The 23,165-nt window shown below is 37.2% G+C and overlaps 1 protein-coding gene across 2 annotated transcripts; it reads right to left on the bottom strand.

Annotated features, from left to right (window-relative positions):
- Positions 1-7,940: 7,940 nt before the first annotated feature.
- Positions 7,941-22,628, bottom strand: ATG12 (autophagy related 12). Of its 2 annotated transcripts, XM_075191723.1 has the most exons (4): positions 22,473-22,628; positions 20,090-20,226; positions 14,656-14,718; positions 7,941-9,958 (listed from the first exon to the last, which is right to left on the bottom strand). In XM_075191723.1, the coding sequence occupies exons 1-4, from the start codon at positions 22,609-22,611 to the stop codon at positions 9,899-9,901; spliced, it is 399 nt and encodes a 132-aa protein (XP_075047824.1). In that variant the 5' UTR covers positions 22,612-22,628; the 3' UTR covers positions 7,941-9,898. The 2 variants fall into 2 exon arrangements, with proteins under 2 accessions (XP_075047824.1, XP_075047825.1); XM_075191724.1 differs by lacking the exon at positions 14,656-14,718.
- Between the last annotated feature and the right edge of the window lie 537 nt (positions 22,629-23,165).

Here is a 23,165-nt window from a genome sequence, read left to right as displayed (position 1 = left end):
TTCAAGTCAAAAGGCAGTAGTAAATGTCATTTGCATGCATTGGTGTAAAGTCCATTTCTGAGCATGCGTAAAGCTATTTCACAAAAGATACCGCATGCATGATGAATCAGGCCCAGTGTGAGGACCAGGGGTGGCTGTGGAAGAGGACATATTATATATTATGGGGATGAGCCACCTTCAAAAGTCAAGCAATGAACATAGATTTTTATTCTTCTATTCATCAAATGTGACTAATGTTTAAAGATCTTGTCTTTAGGTTAATTTTCAATATTTGATAGATATCCTCTAAACACATGTTTAATGAATATTCTTGAAGGTTTGCCTAATGACAGCAGATTTAAAAAAATACAAAATTATGATCATAGGCCATTCTATGATGCTCTAAGCCAGGCCTGTCCAACCTGCGGCCCTCCAGATGTTGTGAAAATACAAGTCCCAGCATGCCCTTCCAGCTATCAACAGGTTGTCTACTGGCAAAGCATGCTGGGACTTGTAGTTTCACAACACCTGGAGGGCCGCAGGTTGGACATGCCTGCTCTAAGTTTATTCAAAGGCTCAGAAGAATAATTTACATATATCTGTTTTTATTCTTTTTCTTCACCTTCAACCTGGTATAAGTATATTTTTAGGTTGTTGTAAATTAGGGTTTCTTACCTGCCTCCTCCCCTTTGTATTATGCACATCAAATGATGATACAAGGTCCCCTACTTCATCACTGTTTAAGGCTATAGGATATATGAACAGCAAGCAACTACAATATCATCCACCTTTGCACGGCATAAAGGAGCACACCACCGGATTTATCAAGGCACCTGAACCTGGTCTTCAATAGTCTAAAGATACAGTATGTTCTATCAAATCCCTAGTGGATATATGTGCCTCATTATATTTCAATTGTGCAAGACTCTCTGGATGCCACAGAGGTGTCATTAGCCAGTAGTGACACCCATTTCCTAATTCATCTGAAATGATACACAGAACACATGTTATCATTAGCAAACATATATTGCAATTAGCAAGTGAAGCATAGGAAAAAATACGCACAAAGCAATTTTGCTTTACAAACCCAGTAGCCATCTATGCAGCATTTCTCCTCTCTCAAACATGGAAAAGAGGGCTGATTAGTGCGGAATATAGCTGTCATTATGAGCATGCTAGCATCACCGACCACCTGTACATTCAGGGAGTGGCAATGGTCATGGTTGGTGTAAACCTCTGCCATGTGCAGAAGTGGTCTCAGACTACCATGTGAGCAATATATAGCTCCCAAGGTAGTCCGGAGGAGCACATTGTTCTTGTCACTCTCCAGTCTCACTCAAGATGATGCTAATCCCTCTACCTCATGTGCTAAAGCATATGTTCAAGTGCATAGTGGTTTTAAGTCAGGGAAACAAAAATGTAAATAAAAAGGTTGTACCTTTTTAAAGAAAAAAAAAACCAAAACACATTTTCTATAAAGGTGAAAGTTTACCAAGTTGATTGTGTGAACAAAACAGGGAATGTGATGGAATTCCCCCTGCTGTAATGCTCTAACAATATTGGTGGTGCTATCAGAAATCACATATCTCCAGGAAAGTCCAATCAGGATAAGCCAAGTTGCAATGACATCCCTTAGTTTTTCAAATAGGTTGTCAGTGGTATGCCTCTTAATGAAGCAGACGATACACAGAGTATCCTGCCTCTGAAAGATCTGGCGTTGTTTGTTAGATGCTGCTGCTGTTCCCGCTGCTGAAGGCAATTTACCAACCCTGTGGGCTGTCACAGTCATATAACGTTTAGTTTTCCCAGTTCAGCTTGTCCCCAATATCTGTGGTTAAGTGTACAGAGGGTAGAATGGCATTTTGTATCCCAATTATTTTCTTTTTTGCAACCTCCTGGTACAGGTGAGGAATTGCATGTCTAGTAAAATGGTGTTGAGATTGAATTTGGTAACGGGGACAAAGGACTTTAATTAGCAAAGACTTACATTGAGTACTGTGCAAAACTAGTAGAAAAGGTCTAGTGGCAGCCTAGGTCAGGGCAGGCAGCAAGCTTCAATAATTCATGAATGTTTTCAGTGCAGGCAGCAATTTGCACTAGTCCAAATTCAGGGAATTGGGCAGAGCAGGTTGCAAGCAGAGTGGATACACAGAGATAAAATGAACAAGGTTCTCCAACACTAATTGCAAACACCTATAAACAGGCAATGGTAGGCTGTAAGAGCCTTTGTTAAGTAGGGGCTGATCGTCAATCAAAATGCTCCAAGCGATCATGTGATCACAGTTGAGCTGAGCCTCAGCTGCTGACATGAACAGTCAGCTGACCAAGTACAAAGTACCTGCCTAGCTGCTCAAGTACACGACGCTAGAGCAGTGGAATATCTGGGCCACAGAATTATTTAGGTTTTCACAGCAAAATAATCATAGAATAATTTGCACATTTTACCCATGCCTCATTTAGAGTTGAACGTACCTCAAATTTACTGCAAAATTCTCATTTATTTCACTGCGCATGCATAGTAAAGCATGGAATTTTGAGCTTCAAATAAGTTACAATTGAGGGAGGTGAATTGGAGGCATGAAGGCAAAATTAGTGTGCAGTAAGAAGTACAGTAAGGGTGTGTACACATAAGTGTAGCACACCCCCTGCATACAAGTTCTATTTTGAGTAGGTTGCATATCTTAGTGATTTCAGTCCCTTGCTGCCATTTCCCCTTATGGTGGAAATCAGGAATTCTGCATTTAGATGCAGGACTCTGTATTCAACCCTAACTGCACAGCACGGCAAGCACAGCTGATGCAAGTTTTCGGAGTTGCAATAAGGTGATCGCAGACATCCCAGTTGGGGAATTGATCTTCCAAACAGTATATAAACCTGATCAGTCCCTGCCAGAATATTAGCTTTGTTATTTTGAGCGTCTTATCCAGTTTACTGCTTGTTCCTCATTTTTGCCCTGATTTTGTACTGAGCTGACAGATCGGTATGAACTTTTCTCGACTATTCCTCTGCTTGCCGATTCTGTTCATTTAACCTGCATCCTGCTGACTTTGGTTACTCTGAATATACTGCCTTCAGAGTGACTTGCCTGTAGTGCTCCACCCACCATACTAAGGGCCAGTTTGGTGGACCACGACCTGGTTACTACACGCAGCCCAATCTTTGCAGTGGGAAGTGATGAATACCAGTAGTAACTTAAGACTCTGCACCACCTCTCTCCGACAGTGTCAATCTTAGCTGGTGTTGTGACCACCATTCCGGACCGGATAGTGGAGTTCTGGAACTAGTTGTGGCTTTTGTAGGGAAACCCCATGGTTTTCATTCTCCTGCATTAATCAGCCCAGGCTATGATCGCTGCCACTCTGACCACTTTCTCACTTGAATTGCATACATCTAAATTTTTGTTGCATTCAGCTCTAAATGGGACCCTCTGTGTTTAAGCTTACCATGCATCCCCCCCACTCATCACTTTTTTTTTTTTTAAGCCATCAGAGTGTGATGAGTCATAACACAGAATGCAATGAAAGTTGACGTGTACTAGTGTTGCATACTGCTACTCAGTAAATCAATACTTTCCTATTACTGTTGAAATTAATTTCAAAGATGCCATAATGCTCTGCAGTAAGAAAAAGAAAACCTATTTTTAAGTTTAAGTGTACATACAAATAGCAAATATAACTATGTTTGCTTTGTATTTTGTCTTCGACAAAGTATTTATAGACGCAATATTCTTTTATTTACAGTAAGAATAGCAGCAGATACCATCATTGTGCATATACGGCTCAGTCCTGACAAACTTCAGATTAAGTGGGAGACATTAACAGGACAGACGATATGAGTAGCCTTATCCATTAAAGTCAGAGGGTGATAAAGGGTTGGCAGGCAGAAATAATAGCCTGGGACCCAGTGACACTGCTGTTGTTGTCTTATCCAACCATCATGATGCCAATATCAGATATTTTCCTTTCGAAGGACTGCTACGAGACGAGAGGTCTAAACTATAGTGCAACTGAAAGCTAGATACACTTCTACATTACTGGATTTATTGACATACTGTATATTCATCAACTTGATATAATCTCTCTCCCATGTACTAGCTCTTATTATAAAAAATATATTTTCTAAGAGCATGATACAGGGAGAGATTCTCAAAGCAGACATCCTGCCCTTACACAGTAAATATGGTATTCTTTCTCCTTTAACCTTGGCAGTGTCGCAAAAATATTACATATTTATGAAAACAGGTGCTGTATTATAAGACAAAATGATAATTACACCTAGCATCCGATTAAACTAGAACTTATTTTAAGACAGTCTGTAGCCTTGGATGAAATAAACATTACAATGGCCCTTGCAGTGTGGTCTTGCTGACAACTGCCGATATGTGGTGATCGTATATTATAGACTTAAGTATGGAGAAATTGGGGCATAAATAACTGAGCTCAAAGGGGAGTGCTTTGAAATTCTCTACAATTGTCCACAGCCGGGTGCCCTGAAACTCTACTCTTTCCAAAGACCTTAATTTCTTAGTAGTATAGTATTTTCAGGGATTTCCTACACGGACTCTTTAAACTACACGTACCTGTTTATCAACTCAAGTAAATACTTTATATCTTAACTAATTATTAGATTTCTGTGTCTATCGAGATCCATGAATGTTTAAGTTGAACCTAAGTTAAGTGAAGTAAAAAAAAATTCACGACTAACATTTAGCTTCATTAATGGTCAGAAGAGTAGTAGATGCAGTCATCAAAACCACTCTCAGAGCCCCGCAATAAACACTGTGACGCCAATGTCACCAGTTTCATATATCCCCAGCACTGGTTCCAGTCCATGGCGATTCTCAAAACAGTGTAAATTATGAAGTACTCTTATTCCTCTCTAAATTATAACAAAAAATACAGGCACACATTCATTCTGAAATAGCAGTTATCTATGAACCATCTCAACATTTTTTCAGCAACTAATCGTAGAATATACTGCTGTATTAATAATTATATATCACATTTTTCATTCTGTGTGACATTTCAATATAGTACACATGTATGTCTGCAAATGTGATAAGTAGACTTGACCAGTTGCGGATCTAGAATATAATTTTACCAGGGAAGCTTTAGGGGGAACGATTTAGTTCCCATCCCCTTTTTGACAGAAAAGGCTGCCTGCGGCTGCACACTGTGTGCAGGTTCGTTTGGCAGAGACAGGCAGGCAGAGTGTGCTGCCCATATGCACCGATTGTGTTTAGAACACAATTAGAGCAGCCGGGCAGGACTCTGGCTGCCTTCTCTGCCGAATGGATCACAGGCAGCAAGCGATTGCTTTCCCCCCCAGATCCGCCACTGAGACTTGCTACTGTACATAACCATTAAACAGTGTTTGTCCACCTAGCTTAGTCACATGTTCTGCTAAATGTAGCTACACCCAATCCATGATTTCCACCCACCACAAAATAGAACATGTAATGTTCCCAGTGCATTGACTGTCCTTCACTAGTGATGCAGAATAAAAAAAAAAAAAAAAAAAGTTATTTACTGTATTTACGGATCTTAAGAAACACCAAAATGTATGAGGTTAAAAAGAATCACCGATTTGCTCACATTGAGATAGATAAACACATTCTATTCTACTGGTTAGTATACAAAAGTGATGCAAATCTGTAGCTATTATGTTGGCACATAATTGATTGCTAGTATGTAGACCAGACACCCTCCACTCCTACCAATCTGCTAGTTAGAACGCAGAGCAGACCCATTCAACAAGCTTTTATCTTAAAAGTGTGTATTAAACAGAAATCAGTTCCTCAGCCTTTATGGTAATGTCCTTTCAGTAGTAATGTCTCAGGGCTATACTTTAACTCCATTAAGTCCAAAATCTCTGTATGCGAGAGGTAGATTGCCTTTCAGCACTCAAGCTTGTTCCTGAGGCGAGGGCCACCGGAATCAGACTAGGGGGCAGAGGCCTATGCTGTGAACACGCATGCTTACATGGCTTTCTGCTCACTACATAATATATTATGTGACTTTGCCAAGTATCATGCAACTACCACAGCAACCAATAGTAGCATGGGGAAAAAAAAACAAAAAACGCAATACCACCATGTACCTTTTTATAGTACACCAGACCAGAGTAAATTTATGTTTTAAAAAACAAAAAAAAAACATTTTTTCCTTGGATTGCAGCTTTAAATATAGGGCACTGTAGTACATTTACATTTTCAGCTTTTTTCTCTTTTCTCAAATTGATGCAAGTTGTTTTTTGTTCCAGGTCATTCTACATCAAATAAAGACAATTTTAGAAATAAATAAAAATCTACCTTACATTCTCTAATTTCAAATAAATTTGGAAAAATATATGCTGCCATCAGTGTAAAGAAACCCCTCAAAATTTTAGGCTTAGATGTAATCTGGTTTTGAAGATATACACCTTTAAAGCGTAGCTCAACTAATCGAACTAGAGAGTTGGGAAAGGTCCCATTTAAAAGCTATGTTTATGGGCTTCCAAGTGGTAGATAAAAATATGTTTCAATATAAATTAAAATTGTTCAAAATTTTGATTCTCAAAAAAGCCTATTTATTTACTTTTTGAAAAACATCTCAAAAATTATTCACACTGCTGTTAATAAATCTCTAAAGTTTTATTTATTAGTACTTATTAGTGGAAGTGCCTGAAGGGTTATCTCTAAAACAATTTAAATAGGCTTTAGCTGGGTACAAAGTAAAATACCACCTGCTAATCATGTCAATATAATTTATCTGTCACTTCCATGTATGAATCATACAATAGATGGAGAGTTATTAAAAGAAAAGAAAATGTACTTCTTTTCCTGCACAAAGAGGATTCCACCAACTATTTGCAAAAATGTACTTTTATGTTATGCAAACTGTAAAATGAAGACAAAAACAACAATGTTCTTATAATAAACGTGTTCCCTTTAATTTTTTCACAGTAACCTGAAATATCTTATTTTGATGTTCATAACATATTTACAGTCTTTGCTCCAACTCAAAGGCAGAAAGTATTACAACAGCTATTATCTTTTGTATGCAATAATTTAAATACGTGCCACACTAAGAGAAAGAAACATACTCAACTAGCTTTTCGGTCCGCAATTAAGCTCGGCTGCACGAGTCCCCATAACGCAACATAACGGATTTTCGTGCACACCCCATAGGGTTGCGAAGGGAAATCTGCGATGTTGAGGTACCGTATTGTCAGCCGTAATCGCGTACTGAAAAGCTAATTGAATATGCCGCTCAGGAGTCTCAAAATCAGCAACCTTTGGAAACTAGAATACATAGCACTAGCTGTCATCTAATCAATGGGACAATGGTGTATTACAAATTGATTTATTCAATAGTATTAAAGCTGAACTACTATCTAGAACATATTATTTCTAAGAGAGCAACTGAGGACAGCTTTTCCATTTCTCTCACAGCCTCGGTTTCCTAAATGTTATTGCAGCAGTGTAATGAATATTCATAACCTAAACAATTCATACAATAAATCACCACATTTGCCAAGATTTAATTCATACATCGATACAATATAACCAAAATTATAAAAGGAATTTAAAAATGCTTCATAGACTATAGATCACAAATACTGCCTCTTTGTTAGTCTATGAAGATATAATCAAGAGAAAAAGGAGCATATCAAGTTACCCAATGAGTATTCTAAGTATTGTAACAGGGACTCAAAGTCTGTAGAGGAAATATACTTCAATGAGTTCGTTTGTAATCAGGTCATATGCTCTCAATTATTTGCATTACAAATGTTCCCTCTAAGATTCTTCATTGATTACCAAAAGTCTATTTTATTATTTGCAAGTAATTTCACTTTGGTTAATAATTAGTAATTCACATGAATGTTTGTCTAAAAATCTCACAGAAAGCCGTCAATCAAATTACTCAATGAAAACTTATCCTCAAATGCCAAAGTCAAGTAATCTCGACAAGCTGTGTTTTTTATGACTGCAGCTAGAACTAGATGCTACTCAAACTGTTCACCTATACATAAGCGTCCAACAATTTTGTCTGAATTATAGATTTGGAAAGAAGAAACTCTAAATTCTCTAAACTAATTCCGGCATAGCAAAATAATTCCAACCACTTGATACATTGTAGTGACTTCAAGACAAGGCTTTTCCAAAATTATCCATCAACTTTCTTATGGGTAACAATGTTGTGGCTAAAATAATTTAAATAGGCTTAGGCTGGGTACACAGTACAGCTGATTATCATGCCAATCACACAATACAAGACTGTTTGGTACGAGGTGGTACACCAAAAAGATGAACGATGGTTGTTCCAAAGCTCATCGTATCGTTTCATTTGATTTTTAAAACCTTTTAAAAATCTCGTTTAACGATCAAACTATGTCCTTCCAATTCTGCAGTGTACACTCACGACCAATAGTGTCCATAGATCTCTATGGAGTGTGTAGAGTGACAATTTTTTCAGCAAAAGGCTATAACAGATGAAGAGCACAGATCAGAGGGTAAACCTTTTAAAACATGTATAGTGAGTACACATAAATTGGCATGCTGATCGGAATTTTTTCTCTTCTTCAGTCGTTGGCAAACTCGCTACTGAAATGGGATCGGGAGAAGTTTTCTGTAGTGTGTACCCAGCATTGGTTATGCAAGAATTGGTTAGGCTGTCTGTCAACCTTGATCCTGCAGTTGGGCGTAGTTTCAATCTCTAACCTCACAGCCCCATGTACATTCCTCACAGAACTTACATTACTCCAGAAGTAAACAGGATTTTAAAGCAGAATACAGAACTTTTAAAGGTTTCAGATCAGTTACCAACTCAAGTACCTTAGAGCGAATGTATGTGTAATGCATACATATTGACAGCATATAACCGGATTGTAAGTGGTCATTGACATGGGTCTATATGTTATTGGGACACTATTACAATTTTTATTGGGTAACTCGCTGCAGGTCTTTTTCATAATATCATATTCAAATAGTAACAAGGAAGCTGAATTGTGAGTTATGTTTAAGGGGCATTTATTACTAATCATTCCTTTACGAATATGTTCCCTTAGGTATGGATTTATTTAGAAAATCTTATTTGTGATTATTTAATATGAATTTCACAGAGTTGTACATGCTTTTTTAGAAATTTACATATTAGTTTAATACTATTAAAAAGGTTTTAGACCTATTTATTGGATTATTCACTTATGCATTTGGTCATTATTTAGTATCACAAATGGAGAAAATAAAAGTCAAATTATACTAGTTAGAAGAGTTTTAAAGACAAGATGACTGTATAAGTATGTATGATGAGTATAGGAATTTATAGCAACATTTATGGGTTTCCATTTGTGATACTAAAATATTCACCAAATACAAAATGTATTGGTGTAGTAAGTTTGTAAACCCATTAGACTCCTATATTTAAGTAAAAAACAAATTGACATGGGTTAGAAATTACCAATTGAAAAGTCACCACCATTAAAAAATACTACGTAATTTGGGGGGGGGTGTATATATTTGAAGAAATATGTATAGGAGTGTGGCAAAAATTGTTACTACTGCAACATAGCAATGTTAGAAGTCAACAATTGCACAAATCAACCAGTTGAACTGTCCATATAGCATTGAGAAACTAATATAGTTCAATTATATGAAGGATTGGTCAAAGTTTTGCTTGACATGCAAGAACTGGAGTCTGAACCTTTGTCTTAATTGTTTCCATACTAATCCCTGTGCAGCTCAGTATCAGATTGTAGACAAATACTAGGTACAGTAAATAGTAAGTCTCTGAGAATGCCTCTGCATTGATCCCGATTCCAAATGAGAATTCTCAGAGGCAAATGGTAGAACCCAGCATGTCTAACAAAGGCATTATGTCCATAACTGTATTCTTCAAATCAGATGCAATAATGGTGTAAAGATGAGACATTAGGCCCTTCATCCCCAAGCTTGTGATTTACAGTAATGCAGAACAAGTTTCCCATCGCTGCCAAAGCACTAAGAAAAAAAAAAACAGAAAAAAAAAAATAGATTAGGTTTTCGGCATGAAGAGGTGTATGTGTGTATATGTAGAATATATATATATATATATATATATATATATATATATATATATCTCAAAATACACGATACACAGAAATGGAGCTATTAGCAAATCAGCAATAGTCCAGTACAAAGTCTATAATCTTCTCAAAAAGCACTCCCTATGTGCAGGTGGCTGCCAGTCCTCTTTACCAAGCGGTGTAGCATGGAAATAACCTAAAAAAGAAATGGAGGAGGAGGCACACAATAGTGTAGTATGTTGATACAATATTGGAATCACACACGAATCCACAATAGGACCAGAAACACCAGTGAAGAGAAAACCAGATAACAAAAACTGTAATAAAACACCCAATAGAGATAATGAGGATGTAAGCGTACCAGATATAGAGTGGCAAATTATTCTCAAGACACAATTATAGTGACTGAACTTGCAGTATTTCCATATAATATATGTGAAACACCCAGGACACACTTGTGCATATATATGCGTACCAGATATCAAAACTTTTCAGCTTGTCTATGTAGATGTCTCTCAGCTGATCAAGGATAAATAACATGACTGGATACACGACTGTTCTCCTTCCATGCGCAGGAGCTTATATCTAGCAAAAGTTGGCCAACTTTTGCTAGATATAAGCTCCTGCGCATGGAAGGAGAACAGTCGTGTATCCAGTATTGTATCAACATACTACACTATTGTGCGCCGCCTCCTCCTCCATTTCTATATATATATATATATATATATTTATTTTTTTTGTGTAGCACAGTAGGAATCATGTAAGACGGTACATGTTGCGGATAAAAAGTAACCATTGCCAATTATAATTATACTTATTACATTTCGAGCTCACCACAGCTATCCCTGTTAAAGAAAACAAAAGGCAATGGGCATTCTAGAGTGTCAACTGTGTAGACGCAGAGATGGCCGGCACCTGCTGAAAATAGACTGACTCTTTGTAATGGAAAAAACGGTTTCACCCGTATATAAATAAATGATGATGATAGAACTTCTTGGTAAACATGGTAAAGTGGAAGAGGAGGACATCTACATGTATTTACACATCTGACACTCATATTCCCTAACCCCTTGAATCTTCTACACCAGAAAAGTGGGGCTGCAAGAGTAGGCCAAATTGCTTACATATCAGATTGGATGTTTGACCTGATCAAGAACAGATTGAAATGTGTGTGGCAAGCTTTCGATCTGATTAGCTAGCTGGGGGGGGGGAAAAGGGCAGAAGTTAATACTCTGAAATCTGTAGGTAAAGCAGTTCTGCTATTTGCCAGCTACAACTAGTGTCAAATTTAGCTGCAGCTGGAACTGTGACTAGCAAATGGCAAGAATCTCCCCACGTCCAAATTTCACAGAATATAAAGTCTGCTTGTTTAAAATCACTCCCAGACCGATTCACATACTTTAAGAATATGAATTGTATTATACACCACATTCAGTACATTTAAAAAAGTGTAGTCTATTCAGACCATAATTAAAAACGTACTTTTTTTTTTCTTCGTTAAACAGATTTAATTTTGCTACAAATGGATCTATAAGTTTACCAAGAAACAAACACCACATTTTACAGTTATGCAAATAAGTGTGAAAAATAGTTTCTTAAATAAGAGCATTGCCACATCATGAAACACTGTCTCATCAGTCTAATTCTCGGATGGATTTCTTTCTGCTCCAGATTCTTACAAGCTTGTCTACTCTTTCATACTGAACGGATTTAGGCTTTGAAATACCTAGTCCAATTCAAGAAATATGCTAATAAAATGCAGAAAATATAGGAATCTAAAGCAGGGGAGGAGTAAAGTGTCTAAGGGTGCATCATGCAAAGGCAGTTGCTGGAGTGATATGCTGGTCAGACTGTATTCCTGGACCAAACACCTGAAGATGTTCTGTATTCAACACTAGAAAGCATTTCTCCAAGTGTGTTACTTGTAATAAAATCAAATGCTATATATCATTAAAATTTCTTCCTTTGAATCTTAGGAGATTTATAGCAGCAGCATAAATTGATTGGCAACAAATACTGCCCAACCGCTGGCTTTTCTTTCTGTACATGTTGCGAAGATACACTGATTTTATCTGGTCCATATGATAAGGAATGTATGACAGAAGTGTGGTACAGTCTAATTAAAAGGAAAAAAAAAAAAAAAGGGAGGTGATTACTGAATAAATTTGCTTTAGAGTTTCTCGGGAGTTCTAAAGGATGAGTGCCAGTTGGCCGAGATTGAATCCTTAAAACAGAGATTCTTAGGATAGGAGCTCACAATCAAATAACAAGATTGCCGCTGGGTATTAGTAGAACAGTACACTGCTGCAATAAAGAAAAAGTTTATATATGGAAAAGGAAAAAAAATTCTTCCTAGCATTAAAGTAAGGCCAACTCCCTTGGGCACTTAACTAAGACTGGAGAGGCTACAGGGGGTTGCAGAGGGGAGGGGTTTGTCAGCATGATACATTAACAAGTTAACCTGTTACGTGCCAACTCCACTCTCGCAACCTATGGTAGCAGTGTCCCCCAGATAGGATGAAAGAGAAATTAGTATTATTTTTAAAGCTGAACCCAGAAGACATCCTCATTGAACACTGTGCTCCTTAAACTTTTGGGAACTCCGAGAAACAATACTAGTTGAGCATCTTAAAGAGCTTTCTCGTTTTCAATAAACTATCATATGAGATCAACTGTGCATCTTACAGTTTCAGTGTCACTATTTTATTCTTTGCTTTGGCTTCTTTTATTATACAGCAGCTACAATGAGTATCTTATGCGTTTGCAAAAGTTTTTACGTTTTTCAGAAAAACAACTTAAGTTATCAGTGTTCAACTTCAAAATGTCAGTAAGGAGCAGATTAAGAAGCTATTGTATTATGAGGAAATGTATCCAATGATTTTCTCCCATGCTGCTTTCACAGTACATGAATTGAGTTAGCAAAACAAATACTGTACTTAATCACCCCTAATATTCTCTACAATTTTGCTACTTATGTACTATGCAGTATGGCTATACTGTTGTGTTAATGCTTCTGCACAAAAGTTGGCTAGTATGTTGTTTGTTTTTGTAACAAAGTTTAGAGCGCCTTATTCTTGCTCTAACAATCTTTAAGTACTGCAAGACAGTGCTTTGTTGATTTTTCCTTGGACATATTACATATGCTGACTCTAAAAGAGACTTGCTCAAAGAAAATCTGCTAGGAAAACTGTATGATGAGCTAAATAATTTAAACGCATCCTAACAATATGCATTTTCAGTTACTGATAACTGCGTTCCAGAAGAATATATTACTCTCACAAAAGCTTTGTTAATTTTTTCTTGATCTTTAAGTGGAAAATCTACAAAATAAAAATATTAATAGTTTTGTATAGTTGGTTGCAATCTTGTTACTTCAGGACATTGATTGGGTAACTCCTTTGTGATGTTGGTGTAACACAGGTAGATGCAGTTACTAGAACTAGTAGAACGATTGAGAGGGGCATTGAAAGGTTACTTGCACTTTCTTGATCTAATTGCTTACACCCATAAGATATTTTAGTAATGTTTGCAGGGAACTTTTTACATACAAGGTTGTGTTTAACATTCCTCATAGTATTTGGAAATGTATATTTCATTTGACAGTCTCCACCAATCAGTTTTGTTTCTCAGAACGGTTTTATCATTAATGTCTATATTACCAGGTGACATTAATTCAATACTTTTTTGTTCCCGTCTGTTCTTAGGCAAATTTACAATCCACATAGGTATTGAACGTATCATGCAGCGTATCATGCAGCGTATTGTGTAGTAGAATGTAACAGATCTAGATCTGAATTCATTAGCACATGTATCTTCAGATCTTGATGAATTCGGGAGTTCACAAAGCCAAAATACATGTTTGTTATTAAACGCGGGTTGCGCTCGGAGTGACAATTAAATCAGGCCCAGTATGCTTGGTTATTTAAGGACTACAAATGTTTATAGTCATTTGAATTTTCAAAAAGATTTTTTTTGCAACTGGGCAATGTATAATTTTCTTTTTTTTCTAAAAAAGAATACCCGAAAGATTCAGCTTATTTAATTTTGTAACTATGAAGTTTGCGTTTTGTGGGACAATAAAACATCATCAGTTTTTCCTGAGACTACTTTCCCTATGTGTCCAATTAGCAATGGATGCCCGGGAGGACTCTGATTATTATCCACATATGAACCAGTTGCCTACCATAACATGCCATAGATACTACATTGTTAGCAGTCCTTTCAGTTTTTAATAAATATAAAATATAGTATCTGTATTCTAATATTTTCTATGAATTTTACTATTGATGATGAAATGGATAGCTATTGTGATTGGCATTAGTACATTTCACAACCTGAAAGTGCATTGGTTTTGTTCTGGGTTTGTCTGTTTATGACATTTATGGACATCTTATCCACCTTACAGTGGCCACCCTTGGTTAGTATTCATTAATTGGCAACATTCCTTGGTTTCTTGCATGGGATTCAGATAAAAGAAAATGACACTTTGGCTTATAACATGCTTCACCAGAGTTTTCTTGAAAGCATGCAATTGAAATGTGCCAATTTAGCTAAAAGAAATTACTTGAATTCAATTGTTTCCCTTTTTTTAAATGACCAAAATTGTACTACTCTTGGCTAATACTTATTTACCTCATATAAGACGCCAACTTCTTGGTCGGGCGATGGAGCAAATGACTGATTCACATAGATAAACTGTAAATAAAAGTAAAAACAAAGATGCAAAACAAATCAGCAAAGCATTATTAGTGTACATAGGATTTTTATTTTTTATTATTTTTTTAACATTATGTAGAAAAAACTAAAAAACACCAACTAAATATTGCATATATTTTTGAAAAGAAAACACCATAAGCTCTTTTAATGTCAAATTGCTACAAAGTTATGACAGTTATAGAGCCTAAATTAGTTAGATTGTCTTTTTTTTTTTTTCTTACTTTTAAAATTGTATTTATTTTTATTATTTATTTTTAACCTTGTCAACCACTGTTTGTTCCAAATTGCACTGAATATACAAGTGCTGACAAGCAGGGAAGAAGTGAGACAAATGTCACATACACTGAAAGAAATTCCTGAAGTCATCAACATTATGTCACAGGATTTTGTGTGATCATTGAGGAAGTTTAGGCTTCAACACAGAGCTGTACACAACATTCACTTTCAACATCTACAGCAACTGCACGGCCAACAGCCATCATTGGGGGGAGGGGGGTTCTCAATGACAACCTGACCCCATTTGTTTTCATCCATAACACAAATTCACAACAGATTTAGAACATCTTGGCACAAGATCATATTTTAGAGAATATTATGGAAGACAGACACAGAGGTATCTTTAATAAAAATTTAGATGTGAAAAGAATTTTGGCCCCAAGTACATTGAAACCAATAACACTTCTTATGGAAGACTCATGGATTTGCGAGGATCCAACAGGATGCTTTGGTTGTAGTAAGACAGTTTGACATGTTTTGAATAAGTCTACTGAAATTATTTACACAGTTTCTGGGGGGGAAATTCCCATTAACAACTTTATAAGTTTAAATGAGGCTTTAAATTATAATTGTCTGGGCTAAAGTTTTTCACATAATCTAGCCTGGTACATATAGGTTAATCTTATAGAGGGAGTTATTTACGGTTAGGATTTTCATCCTGTTAAAGTAATCAAATAAATATTTTTTGTTTAGAAAATGTATGAATTTCTTTGCTTATAATTTGTTAAAAGGACTCCTAAATAACAATTTATGGCCAAGGAATTGTATGCATACATGTTTATATATCTATATACTACTTCTTGGATACATGCTCAGATTTGCGACTTAAATCTTCATACTGTAAACCCATCTATTAGGAGGAATATATTAGGGATGTGCACCGGCGACTTTTGGTGTCTCGTGTTTTGGATTCGGATTTTCGTAATGTTTTGGGTTCAGATTTGTTTCGCAAAACACCTGCCGAAAGGTTTTGGTTCGGATTTAAGGTTTTGGATTTTTTTTGAAAAAAGCATAAAAACTTCAAAAATCAATTTTTGGGCTTTTTTTCACTCCTACGCTATTATTAACCTCAATAACAAGCATTTCCCCTAATTTACAGTGTATTCTGAACACCTTACAATATAGTTATTAGTCCAAAACGTTGCAACGAGGTATCTTTCTGGACTGCGTAGTGGAGTGGTCCCCACAATATAATAAGAAAACCATCAACTGGTCTGAATCGGACCAAATAATGTACCTGGAATGCGTAGAGGAGTGGTCACCACAATATAATTAATAAAAAAACCTCCACGGCTCTGAATTCCCCAAAAAAAAAATTCTGGACTGCGTAGTGGGGTGGCCCCGGTACTAAATTTGATACCGGGGCCACAATACCTCCTCCAAGTTCCAAGTGTAGTGTTTATAACATATTAACACTACACTAATTCTAGCACGTCAATACCTCTTGTTTTAAATAATGACAGGGCATTTTACTTTTGATTACATTTTTTGAATTTGTTGACATTTTCTTTTACTTTTTGAACATGGCAAACGACTGTTGAATGGTCACATAATGCCAAAAAAATAGTTGCAAGATGGAATTGTCCTTGGGCCCTCCCACCCACCCTTATGTTGTTGAACTAGGACATGCACACTTTAACAAACCAATCATTTCAGCGACAGGGCCTACCAAACAACTGTGGCTGAAATGATTGGTTTGTTTGGGCCCCCACACCAATAAAACAATTCATCTCTCCCTGTACAAACTAAACAGGCTCTACTGAGGAAAGATGTCGTCCTCATCCTCAACCTTTGATTCCTCTCCCCCTACAGTGTGTACTTCCTCCTTCTCACACATTATCAATTCGTCCCCGCTGGACTCCACAACCACAGGTCCCTCTGTACTATCTGGAGGGCAGTGCTGTACTTCATTGAGGAATTGATTATTCATTTTTATAAACATCATTTTTTTCAACGTTGTGAGGAAGCAACCTCCTTCGCCGCTCACTGACAGGTTCCCCGCTGCACTAAAAACTCTTTCAGAGTACACACTGGAGGGGGGACAACTCAGGTAAAATAGAGCCAGTTTGTACAGGGGCTTCCAAACTGCCTTTTGGAGTTCTAGCACATCACTACCTCTAGTTAATTTAGATTGCAAGGCTTGTAAATACTTTGAAGATAAAAAAAGCAGGCTGCACAGACTGTGGAGCTAGAAAGTGAAATTAAATGGACCACGTTACTTTGGTGGCTATCTATGCCCCCCCCCCGCCCTACACTTGTAGTTGAATATAAAAAAAGCAGCCTGCATAGACTGTAGAACTAGAAATTCAAATTTACAAAGAAATGGACAAAGGCTGTTTGGTATCTGTCTGCATCAGATCCCCTCTCCACTAGGAGTAAAATAGAAAACTATTCAGCCGTTATATAATCTAGAATATAAATAGAAATTGAGAAAGGCAATTTGGTATCTGTCTGCATCATAATCATCAACATCCTCCTCAGCGCCAGCTACATCAATATCCTCCTCCCGGTGTACAACATTCACACCTTCATTAGCCAAATCTGTAACTGGACTGTGGGTGATCGTTCCAGCATATGCAGAGGGCGTGCTGTAAATGCTGGATGGAGTCACCTCTTCCCGTACAGTGATGGGAAGGTCAGGGTTCACAACCAACAACACCCTTGGACTCGCCTTGGGGATTTGTGATGTCATCTGTTTAGAAGGCAGAGTTCTTTGCTGTTTTGTTGTTGTTTCTGACAGCATAACTCTCTTAAATTTTTTGTAGGGGGGGTGGAGGAGGAGGGCTTAGATCCTTGGGTGAAGCTGGACCACTAGTCATGAACACGGGCCAGGGCCTAAGCAGTTCCTTGCCACTACGTGTCGTAAATGGCATATTGCCAACTTTACGTTTCTCCTCAGATGATTTTAAGTTTCTCTTTTTGCTATTTTTTGAGAACTTGGGCTTTTTGGATTTTACATGCCCTGTACTAGGAGATTGGGCATCGGGCTTGCCAGACGACAGCGATGGCATTTCATCGTCTATGTCATGACTAGTGGCAGCAGCTTCAGCATTAGGAGGAAGTGGGTCTTGATCTTTCCCTACTTTATCCTCCAAATTTTGGTTTTTCATTATATGTAGCACAAGAGAGCGTACCCCTAAGCCACACACACTCGGCAAAGCCTTTAAAAATTATATGCGGCACAGGAGAGTACCACTGGACTTATACTGCTGAATCAGTGAACTTTGTAATAGCAGTACCACTGGACTTATACTGCAGGATTGGTTTTGCAAATTTTGTTGTAATTAATTATTTTTTAAAATTAGTTTTTTGTATATTTTTTTAATTTTTTAAACACTTGGGAATATTGGGGAAATAAGAACTATGCCCTTAGAAGCACAGGACACAGGACCACTGGACTGAACAGGACACAGCTGCACCACTGAACTCAAAATTGACAGTGCACAGCACACAGCACCACTGGCACGGCACGGCACAGCACAAGCTCTACCAGGACAGAGGACCACCTACCACACCTACCCTGATCAATGCCCGAGTGAAGATGGCGGCGACTAGCGGGAAATTTATAGGTTCCGAGTATCGCGAGATCCGACAGCGGGATTATGACTGAGCCTCGGTTTCAATTTTTCATTTAGCGCCAATACCCGGATCTGTCTCGGATCGGCAACGTTCGGGTGGGCTCGGATGCAGGAAATCCGAGTGCGCTCATCTCTAGAATATATGTATCCATTATGGGGACATGTACCTTTATCTGAATAAATGGGATTGGCTTTATACGTTTACATTTACTAGTAAATCCATAATGGAGTGAAAGTTACAGGTTTTGTTGTATGAAGGATTGTTTAAACATGTAAGGAGCAAATTTGACTCCTACCACTAATCTTTCAAACAGGCAACTTAGTACCATAAATCAGGTTTTAAAATGTCTGCAGAAGTCGGACGAAAATGTGTCAGCTGTGAGCAAAAAAACGTGAGCTGAACAAAACTTTATGTTTCATAATCCTGAACAGAAATGAACGAAACAGGAGTAAATAAGATTAAGAAACTACCTCTGTGTAGGAAACCAAAGGATCTCTGAAAGTCTACCATCCAAATATCAGAGTAACAATTCCTTTGGGTCTGGAGGATGGTAAGAAGCAGTGAGAATACTTGCGAGTCATATTAGCCGAACACTAAGTGTTTGACGTCCGGAATAGTGGATTTCATAAATTTTTGAAATATACTAGTGAAGCCGTGCTAAGCACCTTACAGCTCACATACAGACAACATTTAAAAGGACTCAGAACTCGGAAATCTTTATTTGTGTAAGGATGAGAGTTCTCCTAATTGGACTGACCAGGGAGAGTTCGGAACAGAACGTTTTAACTCTAATACTACCTTATAAACTGTGACTCCCAGTACTTGGATTACTAACTACTAATGAGCCTATATTGGAGGCCTTATGGTCTGAAACAGGTTTGAATATTACAGTTGCTCAGATGTAGTTTGGTTCGGAATTAAGTATTTTGACTTCCTCTGGTATTATGCCATGATTTCAAATTGTCGATTTTGATTGTTTATTTTAATATTAAAGAATGCTGAATACATTTATGCGATTTATATTAAGTCAATTGCATATTCTTGCCATGATTGAATGACGTGATTATTACCATTTTCAGAGATTATTCAATTGCTAATAGCAGAGTCACTTTTTGACCAAGTTTTATTTATTTATATATATATATCCACACTTCTGTTTTTTTTTTTTGTATACTCTTACTTAGTTTTCCTGAGGGGCAGCGATTTACCATTATTAACAACTGCAGCGGGTGGTATTAATACAAAGCAATCCCATCATTTCAGTGCCTGAAATTGTAAAAATGCTCTAATATAACAGGTGGGTCAAGTTAAATATGAGGATTGTAAGAAAGTTATCATGTTATCCAAAGTGTGTTAGTACAGTTGTGGCCAGAGATGCTGTACAACCGCTTCTTGTATGAAGGGACATCAACTGTGTGTGAGAAAATATTAAATTGTAAAAGCAAATTATTCTGTGACCAATCTGACCTACTTAAAAATAAAATAGATACTATACCATCTGTTCTGATGAATCTATCTTGAGGTACTTTTTAATGAAGTCCATGAGACCTTGAACTGTTCGATTCCTCTCAATAGTCCACTTTTTATTTTTCATGATTGGTGTATCCCCAACAGCCTTGAGCAGAACATCAACTAGAAATAACAGACATGATGTATTTTAGATTGATAACATTTTAATTTATTGTACAATGGCTACCAGAAAAGTTGGAAAAGCCATCAAACATAGAGTCAGGGTTTGTACACACGTTAAAGTGAGGATCTATTAAAGCCTGCTAAACACCATTAACACATTGTCCAAATAAGTATAATAAATAAGTACATAACAATATACACACTTTCTGAAAAGCGTCAAATTCAACATTGCTTGCAGTGTTTACATGGTTTAACACTCAGTACTTAATTCATTGAGCTACAGGGAGGCTTTAAGAACACACTTTGCTTATAACAGTAGTTTTTCAGGCCACATATGTACAGGACCTTATACTAGAGAAAATACTTTCAGAAACCTTAGAATACTACTGTATTGAAGAAACAGTTTTAAAGCTGCAAACCAACATGTATTTTTCCCCCCTTAGATTCCTATTTTTCTTAGCTAGCCTCCATCAAATCATTATCTCTTTTCCAAAAGTACTCTGTTTAGCAAACAAAAAAGGCTGCCAGACACAGTCATCCTGCTACAGACAAACAGCTTTCAGCAGAAAGTGAGGATGTGACAGAGCTCAGAGGGGTGTTACAAAGTCTCTTTGCTCAGGAAATCATGCGTCATGTGACTGTGGTTGCCATGGCAGCCCAGAATAATAAATCAATAATAGCCGTCTCAAGAATAAAATCAAACAAGGGAAATGGTAAATACCAACATTTATTTTATGGGCTGCATTCAAAATGGCAACAATGAAAACGTCACCATTTAGAAAGGAGACACCATACTGTCGGCAATTAGAATGTCAACATTCAGAAGGGCATTACATGTCCACAGTTAAAATGTCAACAGGTTGTAATGTTGACAGTCACAATATCGAAAAAAAGCATTACATTTAAAGCAGCACTACATTAAAAAAAAAAAAATACAAATAAACAAACAATCGTCCCTCGCCAGCAATACATAACAAAAACAAAACAAACCCACACAAAAAAACAGCTTAACTCTAGCGGTCAGCTTGTACCAGCAAAACCAGGGGGCATGGTGAATCAAAAAGTGTGTGGTCCCTGAGATTTTACTAGTACCTGCACTATACTAGCAGGGGAACCCATAGCATGGGGGCCCCCCTGCCAAAAATGACAAACCAGCCACAGGCTGGATTCCATGTTCAGACTGGGGTGCCAGAGGGGGTTGCCCACATTGTATAGACAAAAGACAGGGATACTCTAAACACATAATTATTGCTGTACTAAATACTTTTCTTTATTAAAACAGGAAATGTTAGTGCCACATATTGCAATATATGTTAAGCTGACTAACTGACGCCAAAGTCCAAATTAATTATGTGTTTGGAGAGTGCAGAGTATCCCTGTTTTTTGTCTATACAATGTGGGCAATTAATTCCAATTTGTCAGGTGAGTCCCAGGTCTATCATGGCTGCTAGTGCTTGGGAAAGATTTGCCTTTAAAAGCTGTGTGCAGGTAAGTCTTAAGCCCAGATAAAAAAAAGCATAGCATTTGATCATGTTTGGATTAGCCAGGATGGGAGGACTTTGGTGTGAGTTGGTCATCTTAACATATATTGCAATATGTGGAACCAACATTCCCTGTTGTTAACATAGAAAAATATTTAGTACAGCATTAGTTATGTGTTTGAAGAGTGCAGAGTATCCCTGTTATAATATATATTTCACACATATGCACAATTTTATTCATGGGATTGCTACTTTAAAAACAGAAAGGCAAAGTATATATATTAATAACTCCCGGTTGAAAGGGAACCATACAAGCAGGGGTAGATGAAAATATTACAATACTAAAAATAGCTTTTATTAAACTAAATATTTAAAAGACTGGGGGAAAACAATCCATACCCTTACAGTATAATTTGATTTATGGCTAGGTCAAAACATGATTTTAAATAAGTCAACATTGCAACTAGTAGACTGTTACTTTAAATGTAGGAAACAAGCAGATAATTCTGAACAGGTTCTCCATACAACCTATACTTCAAAACATAAACGTGGGAGAATTTCAAAAAGAAAAGAACAGCCGGTGGCTATAGGGGAGAAAAACTGAAGCAAAACAGTTTAATAGTACAGGACTCGGAACTATTCTGGGAAACTACATTTAAGAGCCATCCCTGCTGGCAGTTAGTATAGTTAGTGCAGAAAAGAACAATTATATGAAGAAATCGCAGAATGACAAATCTTGTACATCACTGACACAAAGTAAATTACTTTTACGCTTCATTTCACATGCTGGCTCCTCCGATGCCGGCGATACTGCAGGTCCCTGTACCGACTCTGTCGTAGCATCACCACCGTTAGATGGAGACACAGTGTCACCCCCCACCTCCTCCATCTTGCTTTCCGGCATCCAATATACGGAGACCACGGAAGTGCGGACGGAAATACGTCACGTCAGAGTAGTAGCGTCAGTTAATATGAGTGTTCGCGATGATCCATTTCAATTACTAAACATACCACCAGATGGCGACATTGTCGAATGTAAATTAACTGTGACTCATACAGGTTCGCAAAATGTTATCCTCACGGCAAGCATATATTAGAGGCTCACACTATTCCTTGTGTAAAATTATTATTCGTATAATTTGCCTTTAATTAATAGATGAGAATTCCAGATAAAGCTAACTTTTACATTGTAGTAGGCACCTGTCCATAATTTCAAAGATTTCAGGATTTGTCCCTAGATTTGTCAACTGTAAAGTGTAGTTTAAGTCATATTTTAAAAATTAAGTTACTGAAATTAAACCTGCTAATATGTTCAAAATAGTCCAGTAATAGGACAGAACCTGAGGGATTGAGCAACAGTTAAGGCAGTGGATCCCAAATTTTCTCAATTCAAGGCACCCTTAGGATCCAAAAACTATGTATAATGGTTACACTCTATTAGTATTATTTTAAGAGGAA

The sequence above is a fragment of the Mixophyes fleayi genome, chromosome 11, assembly GCF_038048845.1.
Source record: "Mixophyes fleayi isolate aMixFle1 chromosome 11, aMixFle1.hap1, whole genome shotgun sequence".
NCBI lineage: Eukaryota > Metazoa > Chordata > Amphibia > Anura > Limnodynastidae > Mixophyes > Mixophyes fleayi.
The sequence above is the reverse complement of the archived record's forward strand: the minus strand, read 5'-3'. Positions and strand labels throughout refer to the sequence as shown.